The 27,076-nt window shown below is 44.4% G+C and overlaps 1 protein-coding gene across 1 annotated transcript in view; it reads right to left on the bottom strand.

The window, feature by feature from the left end:
- Positions 1-27,076, bottom strand: part of LOC109315945 (voltage-dependent T-type calcium channel subunit alpha-1I-like) — a 77,337-nt gene that overhangs the window by 32,686 nt on the left and 17,575 nt on the right. Inside the window, exons 3-6 of the mRNA XM_019543908.1 lie at positions 10,812-10,971; positions 7,452-7,767; positions 6,828-6,920; positions 1,237-1,543 (exon numbers count right to left, since the gene is read on the bottom strand). Coding sequence (XP_019399453.1) covers positions 1,237-1,543; positions 6,828-6,920; positions 7,452-7,767; positions 10,812-10,971 — 876 coding nt within the window. The remainder of the gene's footprint in view (positions 1-1,236; positions 1,544-6,827; positions 6,921-7,451; positions 7,768-10,811; positions 10,972-27,076) is intronic.

The following is a 27,076-nucleotide window of genomic DNA, read 5'->3' as shown; positions in this document are numbered from 1 at the left end:
TCATCATCATTTGAGGTCTTTATATTGAGATTGGATGCCTTTGTAAAATATATGCTGTACTTCAGCTAAAAGTGATTAGGCTCAATGGTCTTCACTTACATAGTAAGGAAGAATTATTTCTTCCAGTGCAGGCATCACAGGGTGAAATTTGGCAGCCTGTGCTACTCAGAAGGTCAGACAAAATGATCACAGCAGTCCCTTCTGGCCTTAAAATCTTTGAGTGCTCATTGAGAACCCAAATGCTGAACTGTGCTCTCTCATTTAGATACCTGAGTTTTGAAAGTATCTTAAAGAGCCAGAAAAGAGACTGAAAATAACATAGTCTTACCTACCACCCTCTATCAAATCAGATTTGTTGGCTTTCATGACAAAACCTGGTTTTTATATCTTTTTCCTCCTGTTAGCCCTGAAGTGCCAGCACACCAAAGGGAGAGTGAGCTGGCGTCTAACCTAGCTTTGGCATCAAAGTGCCAGTTGCTCGATCTTTGTTAGTGAGTAAGATGTGCAAAAGCAAAAGGCTGAGTTTGCAAGGCTGACAGTTAGAAAATCTATTCTTTCACTTATAAATTGGCCACATGTATTCTGGAAGCCAATGAGAAGCAATTAGCACACACAACCCCACTGAGCCATTTGTACTGTCACTTTCGAGGCCAGAACCTCAACTGAAATTATAGAATTGTACCTCATGTCTGATCGCACACATGAAAAAAACTTGCTTTCTCACCTTTTAAAAATTAAGCAAGTTCCCCACCCCTCAAAGTTATGCTAATACATCTCAAAACTGTGTTCTTCAGCACCTCTTTCCTACTGAAACCACCCTCAGTAAATTGCCAAACCTTCTCAACTCTGATCCACTGTACCCACTTTGAGCTTTATCCTGAGGTCCTACAAGATCTCCTTATACACTTCAACCCTCTCCCCACACTTTCTGCTAATGCCCCTTCGCCCTAGAGTACCAAATACTCAGATGTACCAGAGCCCTCCACATGCCTCTGTTGATACCTTTAAGTCCTGTTAAGCAACAGCCCTTGAAACTTTAGACCTGGGCTTCCCTTATAGCTTGTCCAACGAATGAAATTCCTCTTGGTGACACCTACTGCTGTTTCTCCTTGGGATCCTGGTGACAATATTAACTCTGAACTTTGTGTTTTAGGAACACATGCCCTTTGGCAGGTTGGTACATGACAAAGCTCCTAGCTGCTGTCATATTTCCAGCTTTCCCCACAGAATTCTTACTGTAGCATCTCTGTCCTTTCCCATTCATGTCTGGCTTCATGTTGCCTGGCTCCATCCGGCCCTGGCGTCGGTTCTGCAGGTTGTTGTAGAGGCTGAGTGTGCGGCGTTTGGCTTTGCGCACAATGTGGCAGATGTACTGGAAGATTTCCTCATAGCAGTCACCTGGCTCCATGTAGCTGGCCACAGTGCTGGAGGACAGATACCGTGCTCGCTGCTCCTGCATGAGCTGGTGTTCCCGCTGCTTGGTCTCAGAGAACTGTGTGGCTATGACCACGAGGCATAGGTTGATCATGAAAAAGGAGCCAACCTAGGACCAGAGAAGGAGGAGTAGGAACAACAATGGTAGGAAGTAGGGAAAAAAGAGATGAAAAGGAAAGTGGAAAAGGAAAATAAAACAGGAGGAAGACAGAAGAAAGGAAAAAGAGAACTGAGATTCTGTCCAAATAGGTGGGGCTGCAGTTCTCATGGAAAACCATACCTAGATGCCTCAGAACAACTCACTTGATGTGATTTTTACCACCTGGGCCAGTATCAAGGCACTAAACTGAGACGAACTTCCTCCCTTCCCCTTTTTAAATATTCTTTCAGACTTTCATTACCCATCCTCTAGAACAGTGGTTTTCAACTTTTTTTCATTTGTGGATCCCTAAAAAATTTCAAATGGAGATGCAGACCCTTTTGGAAATTTTGAATGGAGGTATGGACCCCTTTGAATTGTAAGTGTGGGTATTCACATACTTTTAATTGCTCATAGTCATCTTTTGCAAACCCCTTAGACATAGTCTGCAGACCCCCAGGGGTCCACAGACCACAGACTGAAAACCGCTGCTCTCGAAAGCAAAAAGGGCACCTGCTCTACTTCATTCCATGACTTGTCTCCTCTAAGCTCTCGGTGCCTTGGTTTGCCCATCCATAAAATGGAGACAACAATGCTTAATCCTCAAAGATCTTTGGAGAAAAATCACTATAGTGCTGCTAAGTATTATTAAATGTGTGGAATCTGCATTAGAAGATCAACAGGGTTGGGGCAGGGATTCAATAGGAATGTAAGCCTGGTCCACATGAGGGATTTTTAAGTCCATTTATAACTTTTTTTGGAAAGTTGTTACAACATGGATGGCAATTGCTCTCAATGGAGCTGTAAACTGCAGAATAAGAGTGATAAAAAGGACAGCTTTCTTTTTGAATGGTGACAGGATTTCCATGCTTTTCTGGAGTGGAGTTTAGGTGCTACCTGTGGAGACAACAGAAGTAGGTTCTGATGGACCCTAAAAAGGACTGTGGAGACGAGGAGTCCCAAAGAAACAAAGAAGAAATGGAACTGGGTGCCTTTGCCCTCTGGGCCGTGCGTGGGGGCAACTTTCTTAGAGCAAGGGAAAAACTTGGACTGGATTACTATTTAGAAAGTAGGAGCAGTGCAGTTTCCATAATTGGATTTAGGACCACTAACAAAAAAACTAAATCAGCTTTAGCCTTTCCTTCTTGAGATGGGAGCTCTCATCCTGTGGCTGCTTCCTCATCCTGTATCTCAGCTCATCTTGCTAAGCTGTAAAAATGCAACCCTTTATGAGAGAGAGGTGCAAAGAGCAGGCAAAGGAGAAAGCTCCTGTGTCAACTCCACCACCTCCCTGTACCAGAAAAGGAAGACATGGAGACAGATTTTCAGGAAGGTCCAAGTGCAACTTTGCCTACTAAAATAGCTGGTATCCCTCATGTCCATCCCACGTGCCTCTTCACCCCTCCCACCTACTCTCTCTCTCACACATATACACACAGGTGCCTAGTGGCTTCATCATGAGATTCAGTTCAGTGGCTTTTAATATTTCAAAGGGGGGGATGTATGTGCTAGTATTTAAATAAGCCTTTGAAAAATAAAGCTGCTCCCTGCCAGATTCAGTGTTAGGACAATATGCAGCTTCAAAATAAAGAGCTTTTTGTTTTCCCCTAGTGCCCTTCAAAGCTGTTCTAAATCTGTTCATCTTAATTTATATAGTCCTTCTCTCCCTCATGCCAGCCCATCTGCCCTTCAGGTTCTTTATTTGGCCTTTCACGGGGGAAAGAAAAAGAAAGAAAGAAAAAAGAAAACGGTTATGTCGTTTAGAGCCCTTTGCTTCTTACCCCCCAAAAATTCTGCGTAGTCCATGTCTTCGTCATGTTTTCAGTAATGACTCCAAGCCTCCTGCAGATGTGTTCCTCTCTGACACACAAACACACACACACCCTTACATTTTTCCATCCTCATTGTCTCCCCCCTTTCACACTGAATGTACCAAAGTGGAAGTTTGGGAGCTGGGAATATTTTTTTAGTGGCATTTCAATGACACCCATTCCTGTGGTGTCAAAGCATCCCACAGACTTAAACTGATAAAAACGTACAATATTCCTGGGTCAGGAGGGAGGCATTGTCTCCATTTTGCAGAGGGAGGAACTTACAGACAAAGAAGTAAAATGAGACTCATGAGTATAACTGATATTTTCTGCTCCTTAATCCTGTCCCTCAAGTCAACCCATTCTTCATGATCTCATCCAAGACTGTGAGAAAAAGGAAGAAGAAGAAGGACTAGATATGGCTACCAGATCACCTGTTCAGGAACCATTCAGTGAAAGTCATTAAATGCAAACAATATGCTTGTTGAATTCTTAAGAGAACTGGCAGATCCACCTTCACATTGTCCTTCAGGCTTTGGGCTTGGAAGCCGATACTCATTCTTTACTGAGCGTGAATGGTGCACTGGTCTATCCCTTTTATGGACATTGTGGGGCTGAAGCCAGACATTGCTGTGCCCCTTTAAGAACAGGTAGTTCCAAGAAGAATTACCAAACTAAGATGGGAATGGGTCCTCTGTCTGCTAACGATTAACAAGGAGAGATCTTAAGTAGGAGACTTGAGAACTTTCAGTCTACAGTATGGCTGGGGAAGCCAGTCTGGATTAAAACACAGCTCCAGGAAAGGAAGTTATAGAGACTTTAATTAAGAGGTTGAACCCAAGGATCCAAGCTTGGAAGAGAACTTCAGGGAAAGACCCAAAGGCTGCTGCGGGACTAGTAGAACAACACTGATTGGAAGGAACCAAAAGATGGTCATGGTCTGAAGCCTCAGAAAGGAATGGTTTGAACTTGAAAAGGTCAGAACTGTATTTGGTGAGGTCTCAATAAAGCAGACCCCAAAAGAGTGGTGTGTTGGGACTGCTTCCTGTAAATAAGTATTTGGCATTAAATAAGCTATGGGATTGAGTGCATCTGTGGTGTAATTTCACAGAAGGCAAAGGAGTTAACCTAGAAATAATTCGACCTATGGTCTGTGCTTGGAGCAGTTTACAGTCTAACTCATGGTTCATCTCTTGCAATGGCTGACAGAAATAACATTAAGCATCATCTGCAAATGAACAGGGTGTGTCTAGAAATGTCACCGACACTCAGCTGTAAAATCTCAAGATGAGTGTTTAATTGAGGGTTTTCAGATGACTGTGAAAATTCAGAGATAACACTGAAATCAGAAGTTGATCTTGTCAGTTGATGTGAGTTGATCTTGAATTAAGAAGATGCTCCACCTGACTGAATGTTCACCTTTAGTATCCAATATGCAATTTGGGACTACTCGAATTTAAGGGGAAGAAGCTTGCCCCTTCTTACACATGCATATTTAAAAGGCTAAATGCTGCCTTCATGAAGGTACCGTGCAATCCCTGCCAACTTCTGTGTATAACAGCGTGACATTAAATTCTGTCCCTACTTATATTGTACAAGCTGGGATACCCCAATGATATTGCTTAAGTGAAAATGCAGGTCGGTCCAGTCAAATATGTCTACTCCAGGAGGTGAGGGGAGAGAGGTGAATGAATAAATTGGAAGTAATGAAAGCATCTACTAAGTGCATCAAAAGCACTGGCTAATTGGTTTGCTTTTGGGGCTGAACATCTGTGGGCTAGGTCTTGTACCAGTTTCAGATAAAACAACTCTAATTGCAATAATAGTGGACTTCCACCAATAGGGACTGAGGCTGAAGCAGAGTGCTTTCCATGAGAAGTGTGGGAGGCTGCTTCACCATGTAAAGGAATCTTGCCTCTATAATTTAAAAAAAAGCTTGTAAGTTTGATGAGACTGATAGATCACATCTCAGCTTTTTGTTTCTGTCAACTAAAATCGAGCTAAGGCAAAAGAACCCATTCAGGTGTCAGCCACAATGAAGCTCTTCAATCATGACTGTCTCACTGCTTTTAAAAATATTCCCTTCTCTTTCCTTTTCATTAGTCCTCACATATTCTCTTTTTGTCTCCTCATCATCATCCTCCATGTGGGCAGTAACTTAGAAACAAGGCAGAAAGCAGGGCATGTTGTAGCATGTGACAAAGTAGGTTGTGGTCTACAAATGCTCATGTGTCTCTGAACTGCCATACCTTTTGCCTGACTTCAGAATAACAAGACTAACCACCTCTGTCGTCTTGATAACAAGAAGAAACTTGGAATCCAGATGTGTAGTGCTGAGTATGGTATTGATATCTAGACAGAGTTTCTGTAGCTGAAAAGAAACCAGCTCCAGCCTCTTAGTGATTCAGTCATACCTCTCCTCACTTATTTTATTCAAAACAAAAATAAACATTCACAATAGGCAATTCAGCCTGTAAACTGTGCGCTTAAGTAACATAAAACCTTTTCTTCCTATTACTATCCCACTTTTCTTCCTCCTTTGCCTCATCCACTGAGTACTACACCCACCTGTCTGCATTGGCGCAGGTGATGTTGTTAGATCTTTGGGGCAGAGACTGTTTTCCATTTCAGGTGTGTATGTCATTCAAAATGTTTGGCCCCTGCTCATAATTCAGGTCTCTGGGCACTACTGCAAGGCAAATCATGAAAATGGGCTACTCAAGACTGGCATATGTATAAAGAGGAGGGAGAAGAGGAAATGCATTTATCTGTGCTTGGAATAGAACCTAGATGCACTGCTAAGGAGAAGAAAACAAAATGGATTTTGGGGCCCTTGGAACAGACTCTACGTAGAGATCTTTGGGAAGAGAATAAAATCCTAAACTGGACTTCCAGGTCCCAAAGAATATATATTGGGTGTACTCCTCTAGGGGCGCATCTACATGTGATGCTACATCGCCACAGCAATGCGCTACAGTGACTTAGCATCAGTAGGCACAAACCATGATGCTGCAGCTATGTCACCATAGCAACGTACGCCCTCGTTGTAGTACATTGCTATGACGATATAGTGGCTAAAAATAACCATGTGCCACTGGCACAGGGCAATATGGGCTGTTACTGCACCGTCATTTAGTACTTCCTTTTGGAAGTACTAAAAGACAGTGAGGTAACAACAGCACTGTAGGGGCATGTGTAGACGCACCCTAGGAGGAGATGAACCTGGTCTGTATTTGCGTACGACTGACAAGGATCCTGGATACAACCTTCAGAAATTGAATCCCTGAGGAACCTGGAATAAAGGACAGTACAGCCCTTTCCTACCCAGCGTCCTTTGTTTATATAAAATACATGGTCTCGCTCAGAAGCCTTGACGCAGAAAGCTGGGACACTCTGAGCCTAGGTTAGGAATCCACCAGTATGAGAAGTCACTTTGCACTTACAATTATCAGCAAGATAAAGTAGATAAAGTTGTAGAATGAATGAGCATCCATCACATAATACATGATCTCCACCCACCCTTCCAGTGTGATCACCTGCAAAGAAAGGAGAAAGCAAGAGACAAGAATGAATCCAGGAGTACCACATCCCTCTACATGGCACAGCTGATGCTGATGAGCAGAAGGACATAAACAAAATACAGAAAAGCTGAAAAAACTTCCAATCCAGGATATAAGCATGATTCTTTTAGGTGAAGACGGCATGCTACCAAATCCTGTGAGATTGTACTAGTTACCCATATAGATATTCATTCAACTACTTCATTTCCCTGAAACAAAGTGAAGGTAGAAGAACTCAGAATGGATTTCTGTGCCTCCTGAATTGGATTCTGGGTACAGCCTCAGGAATGAGGTGGAGAAAAAACAGATCTGGATTCCAGATCCCATCTGGAATGTGTTTCTACAGCCTTAACATGGATTACACATACAGGCTCCTTTTCCAGCCAGGTCACTGTAGTTATAACAGCACCTAACTCATTTCAGTGTGATGGTGAGAGAGCACCATATGGGTGAAAAAGGATTTGGACAAAGACCTGGATCCCAGCTGGGAAGCTAATCTTATCTCACCTGAAATATAACAATCCAGGCATAGCCAATATTGTCAAAATTGATGGCGCCTTTGTGTGGGTTGGTATTGCCTGTGCGGCAAACATTGTAGTACTGGTTCCAGTTGACGCACATGCCACTGACATTGAACTCTTGCCGGACAGAGTTGTAGTAATAGTAGTCATCTTTGTCCAAACAGCACTCGTGGCCCCTCTCCTTCAGTGGTGGGATCTCATGACACCCCATGATGCCATTGTCTCCTGACAGTGAGCAGATGAAGGGCATCTCATCATCCTCCTCGGGTTGGTAATACGGGGGTAAGACAATGTCGCCTTGTCTAAGAGGATTAAAAACAAACTGATGAAGTTACTGTGACAAATGTTCACTATAGTGACATTTGAGGAACTAGAAGCTGCCACTTTGGTGCAAGAAATGTGTTGAATAAATGACATACAGATGTATTTTGAAGGAGGCTGGCTGGAAAAATAATAGTTTTGTGAGTTGGTCCCCAATTTTGTAGAGCCCTGTTTGGGGTTAGACTTCATGGTCTTAAGCAGAATTCTACCATCCACCATTCCTGAGGGACAGTAAATAAGCTTTACATCTGCCAAAGGAAAATATGTGCATTCAGATCATCTACTTAGTTGGTATCAAAGCCCATGTTGAATATCATATAAAGAAAATGGCATTGAGCCACGTTGTGATGTACCCACATATGGAACTAGAAATAGATATGTCTTGCAATGTTTGGCCGTAAACTTCTTTACACTGCCCAACCCCGCAGTTAATACAAACATAAAATTGCAGTTGAGCTCTCAAAACTCAAGAAATGCAAAAGTTAAATCTGTACCAAAAGGAGGGAGTTAATTCCAAATTCACAAATTATTTATTAAAGAATACCATTTTTTCCACAACCTTCAAAATACATCTGCACTTGACAAACTTACAATAAGATATGAACAAGAAATCTGTGATTTTCCATTCAAACTTAACATGGTCTTCTTCTGTTTTTGGTGTGCTGCAATAGGTATTGCGGTAATATAGGTGGTATTTTTTATTAAATACCATGGAGTGGTGTAAGGTGTTGAGAAAAAAAAGAGAAAAATGAAAAGCCTCTTGGTCTGCAGCCGAAAGGCACTAATATATAAATGCATATATGTGCATATATGTATTGGATGCAAACATTTTTGTGTGGAAATTAAAGGGTCTACTACAATAAGTCCAAAGACAATAACTGTACCATTGTTTCAATGTGAAAAATATAATCATTCTTTGATATAATGGACATTAAACAGTTTGCACCCTACTTACCTAAGGGACCACTTTCTTCCTTTTGTCCTGTCCTGCTCCTTAAGGTCAACTAAGAGCAAACTCCTGCAAGTCCCATGAGTGCATCATGTTTGCCTGGCAAAAGCACATGGGAGGTCGCTCCAAGGCCTTCCAGAACCTGGGCCTGGACATATTCCAGAAGCACTGTAAGATCTCATTTGGGCAGGCATTTAGCAAGCTAAACTAAGTTGAGATATCATTTAAGGAGTTTGTGTGTTACATTCTCATGTTATACCCTGCCTGCTTTTATACAGTTATTTTTCCTCTTGTAAGCTTCCCTGAGCCTTTGTGGGCAAGAGCAGCAAATACATCTAATAAATACACAGCTAAATTGATATTAAAACCAAGTGTTTTAGACCAGGGTGGGAATGGTCAGCCAAAAATTAGCTAACACATGATAATCTAGCAGGTTATAGTCCCATTTCCCTTCTCAGGTACCTGAAAGAAAAAACAGGTCCTAACCATGCATTTTCCCTCATAAAAGCACAGTTTTAAACAGCCTCAAGCAGCTGCCATCCTCTCATCAGCCTTCCAGTCTCACTTTCTCCCCTAAATCATGTTTTAACAATTTTGTTTTCAGTTTAAAGTGATCTAAGGCCTTAACATTAATCAGTTTAAATTCATCTAGAGCTTTAGCTCTTTAAGCAGTTTAAACTGATGTAAGGCCTTAGATTAGTTTAAGGTGATTAAGATACTTTAAAGCCTGAGATCAGTCGAAGACTTGGCAAAGCTGCAAAGTCAACAACAAGGAGGCTAGTAGAATCACTACAGTCTGCAACTGGTGCTCTGCTCCCCCATGCAGGGTGAGTAGTGTCAGCTGCTTTCCCAGTTCAGTTTCTCAGTGAAGGAAGTGAACAGAGCTCTATATACTCTCCATTTACCCCCTTCCTTCCCCCCACCAAATTTCTGGACCCTTGGGGGGCCCCACAAGTCAGATGACAGTTCCAAAGGCTGGGGGTTGAGCACCCCTGCTTGAAGCCATGTGCTCTGGAGCAGAGATCTCCTCTGTGGCTGCAAAGCCCATGCATGCCTAGAGCTGAGATTCTGTCGGCCTTTCCCCAGACATCATCTCATTCAGTTTCTTGTACCATTACAGTGCCCGTCCTTTGTCTTCAACATTTGTGTTCTGGTGTCTTGCCCAGACAGTTCTGCCAATGCAACTCAGCCTTGATCTGTAGCACCCCAGGGCTTTCTCACAGCTTTCCAGTGCCCTGTAATCTGAATCCAAGTTTTCAAACACAAAATGACTGTGTCTCCAAACACAGAGCCAGCAGATGTGTGCTAGTACAGCTCTTCATCCTTGCCTTTCAGTCATTAACCAAAGGGAATCCCTTAACAGTACAGAGCTTCTGCCAGAACCGTCTGTGTTTTTTACAGCAAGACCTTGGCCAGGGGGAGGGAGGCAAGGCTGGGGTATCTGTACTCCAGCTACTCCTGGCAAGCGAAAAGACTTCTTGAAGCTGAGGACAGCCAGGCAGGACTTGAGCCTAGGACTGGGCCAGTCCTCAATTGGCCCAGAATTCTCAGAGCTGCCAGAATGACATACAACTACTTTTGTTCTCTTTTCCATTTCAAACTGGGCAAAATTCAGCCCATTTGGGCACCAGTGTAGATAATTATGCAAGATGCAAGGCGATAAAAGATCAGACCCTTGACTGTGCAGATGACTTGACCAGGACTCTTGAAGCTGGTTCAATGAAAATCAAGGTAGAAAAAACAGTTGAGGGATTTCAGTAATGAAGATTGCTTGGCCTACCCCAGCTGAGGGAGCGGCAGAGCACGGGTTCAAGAATAATACTTTAATAGACCACTATGTTGCCAGGTCCATTCTGCAGGCATATCTAGCTTTTAGACTGTGTATGTGCATGTTTATTGGGAAAGAAATGGAAGCTGTTGTGCCTGGGGCAGGGAAGGGTGGAAAATAGGGTATAGTCTAGACATTTTAATGCCCTGGAATTCTTGTGCTAGAGGACAGAAGGAAATAAGGGGCAGGGAAGGGAAAAGACATCTCCCACAGACAGAACAAGGAGACAGCATTTCTCATTCACTCACATTGTGAAGTTTTCCTCCATGAAACAGCGGTTCCGGAGCAGACCAGCCCACAATTGCACTCCAATGATGCCAAAGATGAAGAAGACAAAGAAGCAGAGAAGCAGAACATTCCCCAGCATTGGCAGGGTGTCCAGGAGCAAGTTCACTAGGATCCGCATGCCTGGAGGGAGGGAAGGAGAAAAGAGAAAAAAGGAAAACAGAGAGCAAGAGAGAGGGGAAGAGAGAGGAAAAAGAAAGGAGAAAAGATGGAGATAAGGGAGAGGGGAAAGAGAGAGATGAAAATAAAAGGGAAGCAGGTTGGAAATTCATTATAGCCCAAATCAGGCTGGAACTGCTGAACTACCCTTTGGTCCCAGCCCCAGCTGATAGGCCAGTAAAAGTCATTGTAGTTCAGCGTCCTTTCTATTCCAAGCCTCACATTACAGCTCCAAAACAGAAAAGGCAAAGTGGCTTTTGGCACCAGCACAATTTTATTTGATATTCCATCTTCTACCTTTTCTCCAGAAGAGTGATGGAGTGAAAACACTGCCTTAAAACACACACATCTTAATGCCACCATCCTTGATCGGCAGGGACTGAAAGTCATAACTGCTTGACAGCTGTACAGTGACCTGTGAGAATTGAATCAATGGTCCGAACCCAATTTGCCTAGTGGGATAAGCCTCCACATCACACACAGAGAAAAATTCCATGTCATAACTGGCATGATTTGGCCCTCTCAGTGACAGTCTCATCAGGGGACCGTATGGAGACCAAACTCCTTTTTCTCTAGCGATTCCTCCATGACAGGGCTGAAGCACACTGGTGGCAGGGCATAGCATGAGGGAGACTTTCACTGCTGCTTCCCCTGCAGCGCCTGTCCTCTATGTGAACAGAGGGTTTGTCCTCCAGGGCTACCACTACAGCACCTTTGACCAGAGCCAAAAGTTCAAAACATCATTTATCTTTTTTTTTTTCTTATTGCACAAAGAATTTCTATGGATTTCTTTTTCTCTTACTGGCTCACAGAGCCAAGGGACAAATTGACAGGGACAAGGGACCAACTTCATCCTCTGCTATATTACCTATGTTTCCTCTGTTCTCCAAGGATGCTAATATTTTAGAAATCCTTCTGAGCATCAGCCAGGTTCCATTTCCCCCTCCCCACTTCCTTCTCCCTCTCCTCCACCGAGGCTCCCTTCTCCAAGGGTCCAGGGAATTCCATCATGGAAGACACTCCATGTAGGCCAGCATATAATTAGATAATTAGATATTTATAACCAGTTCATTACTTCAGATGGCAGCTGGAAGGGGAAGGAGGAGGGAAAGATAAGATTAGGATTCAGTGACAGCCCCTTGAGGCCACAGTTAATCCCCTTTTTATGCCCACTGTCAAGTAATTAACCGTGTTAAGTTGCACTTTACACTGTCTCAAATTCCTGCAAGGTCCTGTTCACACTGCAGGAGAAAAGTGGACTCGGTTGTGAGGTGTGCAATTGCATACAGGCTTAGTGCCTATGATTGTGGGGGCAGATCGGTGTCTCCTGTTGCACGTGGGGATGTTTGCTTATTGTGCATAAGGTTAAGATGGTAGGGATGGAGAAGGAGGGAAGAGTGTATTTATATGACAACAGAGAGTAGGTGTATGCAGGCGGTGACGCATATTGCACATGTATGGAGAAGGGCAGGAAGTGTGTGCATGTGCTAAGAAATGCTGAATTCGCAGAGGAGGTGGGGGAGTGTATACTCCAGCCTCACTATCTGTGGAGCCTATGTTGCCCTGAGGAAGATGTTTTGGTGAATTTCCTTTTCCTTTTGGTTCCACTGCTGGAGGGAGAGGAAGATCTGGACAATGTGATATTTGATAAATTTAATACCAGATTCCTGGCACTGCATGTGTGCATACACAGTCCTGGCAATGTGAGAGAATTTATGTGTGAGGCAGCAGTGGGTTATGCATGAGACAGAGAGGGTAAGGGGCAGCAACTGAATACACCTCTTCAAGAGTTAAGGAACAACAATCTGCAGTGGGTACAAAGCTTCAGCCTCCTGGCTGTCCAGGTGTGTCATTATTCATCAGTTATTCAGCATCTAGCCTATGCATTCATAATTCACTAATGCAAGGTCACAGCTCCAACCTCTTGCCTGGACATAATGGATGGACAACACCATTATTCCAGCCAACTTCCTGATTTGTAATAATACAAAGCCTAACACCCTCACCATCGTGTGCCCTGTGCACTGCCAGGCCCTCTGACCTCCCCTGTCTCTGGGGCAACCGCCTCATTGCCACCCAACAGTTTCATAGATTCAGATTCACAGACTGTAGAGTCAGAAGGGACCACAAAGGATCATCATATCTGACCCCCTGCCCTTGGCAGGAAAGAGGACTGAGGTCAGATGACCCCAGCCAGGTGTCTATCAAGCCTCCTCTTGAAGACCTCCAAATTAGGAGACAGTACTACCTCTCTTGGAAGCCCACCACCACACAGCAATGCAACACGCTTCCAGCAATAACACTGCCTCAAACAGTGATTTTATAAGCTCTCAAAAACTAGACTGGGTCAGTACTTTTATGAGAGACCTTAAGGGAAACCCAGGTATTGTAGGAGGCTGTGGAGGTAACTCAGTACATGGCTGACTCTTCCCAGAGGTATAACCATGCAGCCAAGCACCTGAGCCAGCTACAACACAGAGGCAGCAGTGTCACCAGTGAGTCACCAATGCAACTGAATGCCTGCAGTGATAGCATTTTTTCCCCTGCATCCCTCCCTTCCAAATCAGTACCCAGGGTAGCTTCCTCGGTCCCCCTGCCCTACTTACACGAGTGACTTTCCACTGAGTGGGTATGTCTACACATGCATTTACTCCTGCTTAAATTTACTGGGCAGTAAGTAGGAATAGGCTGGCGTCTGCATGTGCAGGCATTAAAACACATGAATGCTGGGTGTGCTCTGACTTGGGACTAAAGTTAGTCCCAAGTCAGTCCACACACACAGTGTTACTGTGCAGTAAGGTGTCTACATTTGCATCATTGTGCAGTAACTAATCGGGCATAAATTTTTTTACCTGCATGATGCAGGTATCAAATTTATGCTCAAGTCGGCATAAGTTGCCATTTTTACTGCACAGTACGGAGGTATATGCATATACATGCACCCATAGTGAGCAGTAATTTTGGTTACTGCGCAGTAAATGCACACGTGTAGATGTGCCCAGTCAGTACTAAACCAATACGCTGGCATGATGTGATGGGGGTCATGCTGCATCCAGATGAGACATAGGACAGAGGTCTTGACTCGAGTTGGGCAGAAACACTCAGAAGAAAAATTTATTTGGCAGAATATGCCAATTTGGCAAAATCAAAGTGTTTCACAGGGCAGTGAGACTGAGTTGGAGTTCTGACGGAAAATAGATGGGTTTCAACACTTGCCTGCTTTTTCCAAGGAAACCTGCCTCAGCTCCTGATATCTTGCCTGTGACGATGGGCTGCTGGGGGGAGCCCAGGCTTCTAGGTTCTCTGGCTCCAGCACAGCCAGCTGTATGGACTTCCCTCTGGGATGGGGACAGCAGGGCATGTCTGTGATGCCAGGCAGCATGCCAGGCAGTGTCCCAGGGAACTAGGTTCTCTTTCCTTTCCCAGAGAATTATTTTTTTTTAACTCTTAATTGGGCTGAAACCAAAATTCAGAAATATCAAAATCTCCCATAAAATAGAATTTCCTTTCACAGCCAGTTTTCCTCATTCAAGCTCCAATGGAATTATTTCAAAGGCAGGAGGGTTTAACTTGTTGCAACCAAATGGCAACTGGGATGATTCTACCTGCCTAATGTCCCTGAGTTGATTCCCTCATTTCAAATTTCACTTCCTGCCCTAAAATGTTCTGCACTATAAAGTATTTTACCCAGATGCTGCTACTTTTCAGCCCAGGACAAGGTGATTCCTATGTGTAAAGTTTGTTCAGTTTGTAACAGTTGCAAAATCTTTAAGAATTAATTTGGCTGAAAGGTGCTATATAAATACAAGTTCATTATCATTGCACCCTCAGTTCTTTCACCCACTACTTACATTATTGCACTGCCTGTATATAATTATAGCCAGTCTCTTAGCCATGTCCCCTACAGAATGATCACACTGCACCTGCTGCCCGCTGACCTCACAAGTCTGCAGGCCTGGTTGTTACTGAAGGCTAGTACATTTTAATGTCTTGCAAAGATGGAGCAGGTATGTGCTATCATGGCATATTGATTCTGTCCTCAGAGTTAGTGCTAACCCATACTGGTGTTTTGGTCTGAGCTCTACCAGGCTTATGAATTTGCTACCCTAGATAGGTCTGCACACAATACTGCTCCTGATGCCAGGAAAGGGCCAGGCTGGCTTGGGTCACTTCCTCGCTCCTTTGCACTCCATTAGACGTGGAGTAGGCTATGATTGAAACTGTTGGGGAGCAAAAGCTTAGTGGCCACTGGGGGCTGAATCAATAGAGCAGTGAGAAAAATGAACCCCCCAAAAGGCCAAAACCTAGCTGCTTCTGCTAGGGATCTTTGTCTGGTTCACCCAGGACTGATCTCATACCTTGCCCTGATTTAAATCCAGGCCTCTGGCTCCCTTTGAAAAGTGGTCCTGCTCAGTTGATTTCAGGGATCAGTTCTAGCTCCCTGCTCTCCTTGGCCCCAGCCTTCCCCATTGGGAAAGACCTGATTTTCCAATCCACTGATGAATGCCTTCTACCACCATCCCCTCAAGGCCTTTGAAGAAGAAAACAGGCAGGCCAGAATCAAAGGGCAGTGGCATTGCAATGTGCTGGCAGGATCTATCTGGCCAGCAGGTAGGGGACATGACTGTCTCTCTGGCCTTCCAAAGGAAGGTATAGAGGTATCTGGAAGCCCTGAAAGAGGAAAAAAAACCCTGAAGGGCTCAAGGACAGGAGGTTGGTGGTTCACTAGATCCCCTGGAGATTTAAAGGGTAGGGTCATCACAGCTAGCCAAGTGGGGCTCCTGGTCAGCAGAAGGCAGGGTGTGAGGAGGAGTTGCATATAGTCACAGGCAGCGAGGAGACAAGTAGCAGCAATGAGAAAGCTATCACCCAGAGGTGGACACATACAGCACTAGTAGTGACTTTCTTTCCATTCAAATCTGGTTTTAATAGTGTCCTAGCTCTGGGGAATCTGGCTGCCTTTCTTCATTGGGGTGGCAGGGAGGGTGCAGTATGACCGTGAGGAAAGTGAAGAATTTGTCAGGGCAACAATTAGTCTGGCGTCTGAGAGGACACACCGGAGATTCTTGCACAGTGAATTCTGGAAGGTCTTACAAAGCAGACTCTTCCATGTCTTCCTCTCCTGCCGCTCCCTGTCCTCTCCCTTCAGGTTTTTCCCTGTCAGCCTCCCTATTTACTTTTCCCTCACTGTGCCCCTTGTTTTTATTCTTTCTTTCTCCATTTCTTCTCTCCCTGTGACTGTCTCGCACTCTCCCCTTGTCTGACTCACCCCCCTCTCATCTCTTGTCTCTCCCCACACCTCCATTTGTCCTTTACCATTGGCAGAGCAGAAGCCACACTGGCTCACAGCGAGGAGTGGATATGAAAAGGGACAATGACCTTTTCTGAGGCAGCCTTTGAAAAAGAGCCATTCCCTGAGAAGAGAAAGGAAGAGGGGCAGGGCAGTCTAGAGAACAAGTGGGGAGGGAGGGCACTGACGAAGCAATACTCGGCAACCAAACAGACTTCCAGGGCATGAAATATGAAAAGGTTTGCTCTTCAAGCGGAAGAAAAGCTAGAAGCATGAAATATTCATGAGTGCCAGGTGTGGGCTCTGAAAGGCATCTTGCTCTCCCAGCCCAACCTCGCAGAGAGGCTTGGGGGATGGGGGGCTGGGGGACAAGGCTGTATCTGCTACAGGCAGAAGCAGCCGCCTGTGAAATATCTTGTTGTACAAACACTCCTTGACCACTTTCCCACATGCAAAGGGTGGAGACTGGGAAGGCATGCCTGGCATCCGGGAACATCTCCTAGCTAAAAAGGAGGCATATACCCAATGAAAGGGAGGGGCCATCACCAGGGAGGACTATACCTCGGTTGCTCGGGGCTGTAGGGGGGCAGCCAGGAAGGCCAAGGCGGAGATGGAACTGGGACTAGCTTCCCAGATCAAGGACAAGAAGAAGTCCTTTTTTAAATACATAGGGGTAAAAAGAAGGTGCCAGGTAACATGGGACCTCTGCAGGACACGCTAGGAAATCTGGTCATCGCACCAGACAGCAAAGCTAACCTATTTAACAATTTCTTTGCCTCCATTTTTCTGAGCAAGGACCGGGTCCCCCCCCCCCACTGGGACCCACATAGTACCCAAGGGAGGCACACCCAGGCCTAGGGTCAGTGAGGACCTAGTCAGGGAACTTCTGGAGGGACTGGACGTATTTAAATCAGCTGGTCTGGACGATCTCCACCCCCGAGTGCCGAGGGAATCATCTGAGGTTATTGCGGGACCCTGGCACGGCTTTACGAGCACTCACAGTGCTCTGGTGTGGTGCCAGAGGGCTGGAAGTGGGCCAATGTGGTTCCCATTTTCAAAAAAAGGGAGGAAGGAGGACCCAGGAAACTATAGGCTAGTTAGTCTTACCTCGGTCCTGGGTAAGCTTTTTGAGAAAATTATCCTGGCGCATGTCCATGAGGGGCCAGAAGCGGAGACTATGCTTAAGGGCAACCAACGTGGGTTCATTTGAGGCAGGTCCTGTCAACCCAACCTGGTGGTCTTCTATGACTAGGTCACAAAATCCTACGCAGTGGACGTAGTCTTTCTGGACTTTCGGAAGGCCTTCGACACTGTCTCTCACCCCATTCTCATTAAAAAACTAGGGGACTGTGGTGTCGACACCTACACAGTCAATTGGGCCACTAGCTGACTGTAGGGCCACATCCAGACAGTGGTGGTGTACGGGTCTTGTTAGACCTGGAGGGATGTGGGCAGTGGGGTTCTCCAGGGCTCAGTCCTCGGGCCCGCGCTGTTCAATATCTTCATCAGCGACTTGGACAAGGGAGTAAAAAGCACCCTGTTCAAGTTCGCAGATGACACTAAGATGTGGGGAGAAGTGGGCACGCTATAAAGGAGGAATAAGCTGCAATCAGACTTACACAGGTTACAGGGGTGGGCGGATGAGAACAGGATGGGTTTCAGCACTGACAAGTGCAAGGTGATGCACCTGGGGAGGAACAACCGGCACCATACCTACAGGTTAGGGAACTCCCTTCTCATCAGTACAGAGGCAGAAAAGGATCTTGGGAGTCATTACTGATGCCAATATGAACATGGGCCGACACCGTGGGGATATGTTCAGGAAGGCCAACTGTACCTTGTCATGCATCCACAGATGCATCTCAAGCAGGTCCAAGGAGGTGATCCTCCCCCTCTATGCGGCACTGGTCAGGCCGCAGCTGGAGTACTGCATCCAGTTCTGGGCGCCGCACTTCAAGAGGGATGTGGACAACATGGAGAGGGTCCAGAGGAGGGCCACTTGCATGATCGAGGGCAGCAGGGCAGACCCTACGAGGAGAGGCTACGGGACCTGAACCTGTTCAGCCTCCACAAGAGAAGGCTGAGGGGGGACCAAGTGGCCGTTTACAAACTAGTCAGGGGGGACCAGCAGGCACTGGGGAGTCCCTGCTCCCCTGAGCACTACCAGGAGTGACTAGAAATAACAGTCACAAGCTGGCAGAGGGTAGATTCAGATTAGACATCAGGAAGCGCTACTTCACAGTCAGGGCAGCTAGGATCTGGAACCAACTTCCAAGCGAAGTGGTGCTGGCTCCTACCCCGGTCTTTAAAAGGAGGCTGGATGAACACCTTGCCAGGGTCATTTGACCCCAGGACTCTTTCCTGCCACGGCAGGGGGTCAGACTTGATGATCTGCTTAGGTCCCTTCAGACCCTACCAACTATGAAACTATGTGCTAGCTAGCAGGGGGCTGCTCTCCTCAGGAAATCCCCAAAACTAAGGTTTTGAGCAAAAAGGAAATGTCTTCCTGTCTGCAACATGGCAGGGCTGGTTGACGTCAGGCAAAACGCTGCATCATGAAAGCAAGTGTCAAGTGAAGGGTGAAAGGAGGATCATAGCAAGGAACCACTTAAGAAAACACAGCCAAACAGAAACAATAGATAGAGATAAGAAGAGCCATATTTTTTGTGAAAGGTTGCTGAAGTCCCTCTTGGAATTGGGCAGAGAGAATCCACTGCCTTGCTTTGGAGACACCCCGGGGCCCTTTCTGACAAGCTTCTGTCAACCTTAGCTCCCTCCACACAGTTCCTGTCAACCCTGATTAGCATGGCCATCACAGATGACACCTTTCAAAGTGGAAACAAAATGGAAACACTGGGCATGTACCAGCCCTTGGGAAAGGGGAAAATGATGGTGAACAACCTAGAAAGTGGAGAGCAGAGTTGTACATTACAATTTACATGCTAAGCTTGCTAAGGGTGTGCAGAAGAGATGAGCTGGTTATTGATGTTAAACTGCTACTCTTGTTCTGGCACAGCTTTGTTATAATGTCTTTCCACCTGCTGCTCTTAAGTGATCAAGCCACTAAAGCTAAGTTTATTTCTGTCCATGCCGTTAACTATATCAGTATCAAAGTCATTTGTGAACTCTGCAGTGGGTGGTCAAATTCTGCTCCATTCAGGTTCTTCTACTTCACCCATCATCATGGTATCTGAGCACCTTCCAGAAATGTATTTAGAGACAAGATTAAAGTCCATAGAAATCAAAGTGTGAGGCAGCAGAACCTTTTGCTTCTTCAGAATCTACCAGTTCAAATAAACTGGGCAGAAGGGAATATGATCCTCAGCTTTTTCTTAACAGCATCATAGGCCAAAATACCTATCTAATTTTTACTCAGGCAGAAGCAAATCTCTTCTTCATCAGCATTGGTGTCCCTAACCTGCAGGGCATCTTGCTGAATGCAGTCTGAAGTTCAATTCTGTCCCTCAGCTAGGTAATCTGCATAAGCGTTCCTCCCTCCCCTGCCCCAGGATGTAAAGCAGTTCATAGATTCAAGGATGTTAGGGGCTGGAAGGGACCTCTCAAGATCATCGTGTCCAGCCCCCCTATGCTGACTCATCACTGGGTTGTCTGGATTTTCCTGTGGCATCATTTTTTATGGAAATCTTCAGAAACTGTAGGCCACTTATAGATACATGCCAGCCCTTATGATTGAAATCATTTCTTTTACCATGCATACTGCAACCTAGCTATCCTACTTCAAATAACTTCTTTAACTGAAGATCCTCCCCTCATCCTTCATTCTACACATGGTTCCCAAATTTTAACAGATTTTCATTGATTTAAAACACTCCAAGGAGACACTAATGGGCTGTGCATGCAACAATGAATACATCATGCAATATTTCATTGTTGTAACCCTCAACTTCCCATACTCCCTCTTCAGCTTTCTCATTTCTCTTGCTGTGTTAAATTTAATTAAGGCCCCAATTCTGCACACACCAATATACACAAGTGCCTCAAGTTTTGTGAGACTACTCATACACACAAGTTAAACACAGGTCTCCTTCAAAGCCTAATGAAATGTTTCATTGACTCCAACGAGCTATGGGCCAGGCTTCATAGGTAGAAATGTTTACTGAATACACATTTGGTTGTAGGGAAACATCTGCAGTTGGTCAGTTTGGCCCACATTTTAGGAATATCTTTGGATTCCTTGCTGATGCCAAACTGTCTTATAGTAGTAGCCATGAGTTATGCTATCATTTCTGGTTAACTAGGAATCACCATTCCATCCTGGCTGACAATGACCTGGCTTCAGTTAGCTCTCCCTTTGTCACTTCCCAGATGGACTTCACTAATGTGGGAGCACAAAGCCTTCAGCATGAAGGAAACTTTGTTTAGTTCAGAAAACTCCAGCATGTCTCCTCAGCAACTGAAGCTTCTGCAAGCACATCAATCCTGTCTTTTGCCCTTTAAGCAGGCATCTCATAGACTGTCAAATTAAATTAAAGGTCTCAGGCCTTATCTTCAAGAGACTCCATGGCCTGGACCCAAACTATCTACAAGATCAAATAGAGCTCCAGGATAAGAGACCATGGTTGACAGCTTGGCTCCACTGGCACAACAGAAGTTGCCCCAGTAAGAGTAACATTCATCTATAAAAGAGAGAGAAGTTTCTTGAGGGTCTGAGACTGTGAAATAAAGTCTCTCAGGAGCTATGGACCATCACACAGCTCATCATCTCATGCTCCCAGTGCAAGGCACATTTCTTTGTCCTGGCCTTGTCTAATAGGAACCTGTATGTCTAGTACAACAAAACAAAACAAAAACCCACAAAAGAAACAATCCCTTAAGAACAAATAAAATCTTCCCCCTCCCTGAAAAAAATAGCAACCCAAAAGAAAACAACACCCCCCCCAACAAAACACGGCACTCCACTGCACCCGTGTCCCCCTGGGAGGCAGATGAGAACAAATGTGGCAGATGTGACGTGTAGTCATGTTGCTCAGTACACTACAGAAGGGCTCTCAGCTATTATAGTGATGGGGATTAGCACCTACACAGAATAGAATATTCTAACCTCCTCAGGTCAAGGAGCTGTCTTTTCTATTTGGCTATTAAATGCCATTCACATTCGTGAAGGGAAGGGTCCCATTTGAGTGAAGTATAGCGTGTATAAACTTCAACTGCCTTTGAGCTGGGTAAATCTTAATTTTCTTTAGCTTAAGTAGGATTTATAGCAAGAGTCTCAGGTTGCTCTGTACTGGCCTTGTTGCTGAGACTTGGGTGACCCTTTACCCAACTAAGCCAGGAACGTTTATTGCTATGATTCACTGCCAGTGAGAGGTCCTTAAGTATATTTTAAGAAATGCTAAAACAGTATGAGAGAGGTATGTGAGAGGTAGGTACCCATGACATCAGGGTAGAAGTCACATCTAGAGCACAATGTGGTTTGAGGAACCTACATTCCCCTACTGCTCATTCCAGGGTGGGAGCTGAAACTGCTCACTCAGAGTCATTTCACAGGAGCACAGGGATGGAATAGAGCTCCTAGATCATCACATTCAGTCACCTGCTATTTAAGGGAACCAAGTCATAAGGTCCCTTTCACAACTGGGTCAGGCTCTACTTTAAAGCAATTGTGCTATGTGATCCCATTGCTTATACTGGAAGGCTGTTTCAGAATCTCACTGTTCTGATTGTTAGAAACCTTCTAAGGATTTCTGGCCTAAATTTAGTTATGGCTAGGTCATACCCACTTGTTCTTGTGCCAACACTTTTCTTAAGCTTAAATAGCTCTTCTTTTTCCCAGGTACTCACTTCCTTGGAGTACTTATAGACCACAATCATTACCCTCTATGAGCCTGCAATTTGCTAGGCTAACCAAGCTAAGGTGTTTTTTAATCCCAGGATTTTTATATCTTTGAAAGTTTGCCTGGTTTAAGGTCTAGAAATTAAATAATGTACTTTAACTATATGACAAAGGGAGAAACTTTCAGGATTTTCCAAACTGAGAAACTTTCAGGATTTTCCAAACTGGTCAGAAATCATGGTGACCAAACTCTGACCCAGACTGGAGCAGGTTATCAGGGGGCAAGGCCTCATTTGACTAAAAGACTTCTAGGATGATGCCACTGGGTGAGGCAAGTTAGAATTTGCAACTTTAAAGGAAAAGTAAGTGCCAAAGACAGTAAGCTCCTGTCAGGCCACCACCTGACCAAGGAGAGCCAATGCTACTGCTTTCTCTAGGCTAGTCTTGAGAAAAAATGGGAACTAGTCTACAACAGCCTATGCCAGCCAGACCAGCTGAATGGTCCAAGACAGTCCACCAACCACTGTAAAGTACTGAACAGAGATGACACCATATGGTCCCCTGAACTATAGGTCTGACTGAACCTCCAAATATCACAAGAGCTAAAGAGTTCAACTTTTTTTCTAAATAGCTTTCTCACCCCTCTTTTCATATTTTCATATAGTGGATACGTACATCCGTGTTACTGATTTCTCTTCCACACTTTTCCAGTGAATGAAAATGTCTGTATGGTTTAGTAACACCACATGCATGTCCAAGTTTTATGCAAGCATTACTTTAAAATAACTCTGTGTTATTCAAGGTTGTAAAAGTATGTTTGTGTAAAATGCATCTGACCTAAAAGAGAAGCTGAAAAGTTGCTGACTACATGTCAGAATAGATAAATAAATTGGGAGAAGAGTCAGTCATAGATTAACTAGTAAACAGCAACCTTAAAAGCACTTAGACATTGCTTCAGGAAGCCAAGAATAACCCATGCCTCTTTAGGTGCCTGAGGCTGCAAACAGAAGTGCAGTTCCCCAGTCTAACTCATAGCTCATAACTTCTTTACAGAAAGTGCCATAAGTTAGACCAATCCTCTCAACCCAACAGACATTAGCTGTTGAGTGGGGAGGTTGAGAGATTGAATTCCAGTTTGGAGTTGATCAAGGTATGAGATGGTACATCTCTGCAGCCTCTTCCCCTAGCTCCACCCCCTGCTCCCAGCCTCCAGTGCTGTCTCAAGATAGGAGGGGGAGAAGGCAGGGGAGGGAGGTCTCTTCTGGGGTTTTCCCAACCTGTCATGGATTGCAGCCCCCCTGAGGCCCCCACACTCCAGCACTGGATAAACAACCTCCAAGAAAGAGCTGCTTCTACTCCTTTCCCCCCCTCCCATTTTGAAAACAGTGCCGGGAGCAGGGTTGGGCTGTGTTGGCCCAGTCCTGCACGTAGCACACAAAGAAACAAATTAATGAAGGTACTGTGCTTTAGAGCACCTTCATTTGAACCCTCATGAGGGTTCAGATTGTTGCAGGATCGAACCCTTTTAAAGTGCTTTGCAGCCATGCACTTGTGTTAGATCACAACAGTAGAGTGCTCTCAGGGGCCAGATCAGGTGAAACTTGCCACTTCTGTCTATGCCATAAGCCTAAAACATTGGCTAGGTACAGACATTCAAAAAGCCTGAGGTGGAATTAATCTAAGTTGCACAATTCTCTGTAAGTGTCATAGTTTAGATTGGTAGTGAACAGAAAACACATTCGCCCTTTGGGGGCATGGAGCGGGGAGTGTGGAAATCTTAATCATACGCTGGGTTCTGCCATTTTTAAACCAATCCATGTATGCCAAAATTCTGTTCTGTTATGGATATAGGCTGGTTTCTGATCACTTACTCTGGTAAAAGTGTAATGTCTGTACCTAGCTGTTGTGTTAACTTTGTGATCTGAGTCTTGCTTGTGTTTACCTCATGTTATGATCAATGGCTGGTTTCTTTAATTTCTAAGCCCTTTACATATCCAGGGCACTGTGTAAGTAGTAAAGAACAACAGGCAATATGATATAAAACTGTTTTAATGTAATTTTATGGTTAAAATTTAATGGAGCTAATTTTCCTCTTGCTGTCATTGATATGAATCATGTGTAATTCTACTGAAGGCAATGAAGTTTCATTGGGGTAGTGAGTGAAGAATCTGGCCCTAAATAGACAAAGATCAAGGAATTCAAGGTTATGGCTGTATATCAGCCCACCCACACATACACTGTAATTTCCATTATTGTATATTGCATTATCTTTTACACCATAATATGTGGTCATTATTACTCAAATTTGCATAGTATCCATTACGTTATTGGTCCTATGGGACAGATTTTCAAGGCATCTCAGCTCTCATTCTGGCAGCAACATAAGCAGCTGGGTTTGCAAGAGAGCTCAGCACACCGAAGAGTGAGGGTTTTTTTTGAAAACTTAGCCAGAAGTGTCACAGGGGAGGCTGCTGGATTTTGAGTATTTCTAAAAAATCTGTTTGGGCAGACTCACTAGCTTTAGAGGAAAAATAAAATCCAAACACTGCCTCTGTGTGTCATAATGGGGTTTCTCCCCTTCAGCAACACAAACTCCAAATCATGAGGCTCTCAATACTTGTGATTGTGTCATAAGTCTCATGACATTTGGTGTAAAATCCCTGCTCCTATAATCTTGTAAATATATGACAATTTCAACTTCCATTTATAAAAAGGGTCTAACCCCTACAGTTATGGGGAAGATATTAAAAAGAGGACCGAAGTAACAGGTCAAGATGTTCCAAAAGCACAAGGTAAATAAACAGCAGCCTACGTTTCTTCTTCTCTTCTTTTAATGTTGTGATTTTTCAGTCAGCTTCATGAGTTTTGAGGTTATGATTCATAAAGTGGAATATTTGGAATGTTTTAAATACTAGTGCTAAACAAATCAACTCATAGGACCCTAGAAGGCAGTTGGGCTCATCTGACAAATTCCTAGAGAATCAGTTGGAGGTGCAACCTCCAAAGTATATCTTCCTCAACCTTTGAATACCAAACACTGTAGGAGGAGAGAGGGAAGGGATGGGCCATTCTGAACCATGCCCTGTTTACATGTCCTTACCCACAGCATCCACTTTCTGCCACTGCAAGGGGACAGGATACTGGGCTACATGGATTTGTAGTCTGACCCAGCATGACATTTCTTGCATTCTCATGAAAAGTTGGCTCACCATGTGCAACATGGCAGAGTTAGCGCTGCTGTAGTGGCCTTAACTATGGAATTTCCTGATTCCCGTAAGACTAAAATCTCTGCCACAATGCTGTATTACTGCAGGTTTCAGAGTGTAAATGTCATGTTCTTTATTTTTTTAATTACTTAGATTACCCATTTACTTAAATATTAATGTACTTCATGAGTTTGAAAGCATATGCATAACAGCATCATGACTGGACTAAGATCTATGTCTGCAATAAGCAATTTATATATGTACATGATTGTTTGGAACACTACACCTCAATAAATTGTTGAAAAATGGATAGGAAAGACTGATTTTCAAATCTTTCTGCCAGGCTCATTGAATGTAAATAAACTTTATTTCTACCAGCACTTGTCCCCATGTCTGATCATATTTTTTCACCTTCTGCTCTTTCCTCCTAGTTCTTAGTCAGTATCTCCCCTTCTATTGTCACACCACCCATTATAACAGGAATGCCATCTTTTTTCTCATCTGCAAACCATATCTTTTTTTCTCCTGGAAACTGGGTGGCCAGCCCAAGGAAAAAAAATCTACTGATAATCTGCCTTTTTTTTTCCTTTACTGACAACCAAACATTTTTACTGACATATGTTTTACATAATGTAAATGTAACCCTTATGCCAAGCCCTGTATGGCAGTGATAAGGGAAGGGTTCAAATTTAGAAGTTTAATGCCAATCACAGTAAAAAAAAATTTGGTTGTTAGTAAAGAAGGCGGCAGACTGTCATTAAAAAAATATCTTGGGTTGGCAACCCTGCATGACTGCATCAATGGTTTTTCACCATGCTGCCCTCATCCCATCAGCTCCCTATTCACTCCCATATTCTGATACCCTTGACCATACTCCATACAGTGCTGCCCTCACTCCAGCCCAGCCCTAGCCTTACTCCCACCAGTCCCACTCCTCCCACGCTAACATGGACTCCTATTCATTGCTTCTCATTCCAGCCCATGGCTCTGTCCCAGGTGCTCCAGCAGTTGTTAGAGATAGGGGACAGGTAAAGGGACACAGCCATGACAGACCATGGCTAGGGAGGGGGTTTATGAGTGAGCCACAAAGCCCTGAGAAGAGCTCTCTGCAGATGCTGTACTCCTGCTCAGACACCAGGTGGCACTGCTACGTTCCATCTGTCTATCGAGCTCATCGATGCTTAGATTTTTAGGGACAGCTTCAGGGTTTTTTATTGAATTTACAGACAGGTGGTTTTTTGCCGTAATTTTCACATACTGTTGATAAATTTACAGACAGTTGGCAACCCTGCCTGGGAATTTCTCCTTTGAAACCATCTCTTTCTTTGCACTGATCATCACTGATCTACACCCTGCTCTATTCACTCTTCTCCCTTTCTGTATGCTGTCTTCCTATATGCTGAACAATGTTTGTCTCATCTGGGGTGAGATTGACACAGCTCAGAGTCACAGAGAGGGGTAATAAATGGCCGTGCTGCCCAGGCATAGAATGTGGAAGGAACTATAATTCTGAGTTACAACTCCATGTTTATTCTTTCCTTGCTCTTGAGGAAGTCAACTGCAACTTGCCTGTGCCCATATAAGCTGCATCCCCTTCTGCAGCATCTTCGCTCCACTGGTCAAAATTTTGAGGGCTATAGCTGGGGCACTGCCCACTACTCACAGGGCAAATGAAAATCATACCCTTACACAGTAAGGTCCTCAAAGCAATGACCTTATTTTTGTATGTGTTTGTGGGAGAGGGAGAAACGTGTACACACCTTGTGCTTCATAAATGTT

The sequence above is a fragment of the Crocodylus porosus genome, unplaced genomic scaffold, assembly GCF_001723895.1.
Source record: "Crocodylus porosus isolate Cpor-Errol unplaced genomic scaffold, CroPor_comp1, whole genome shotgun sequence".
NCBI lineage: Eukaryota > Metazoa > Chordata > Crocodylia > Crocodylidae > Crocodylus > Crocodylus porosus.
The sequence above is the reverse complement of the archived record's forward strand: the minus strand, read 5'-3'. Positions and strand labels throughout refer to the sequence as shown.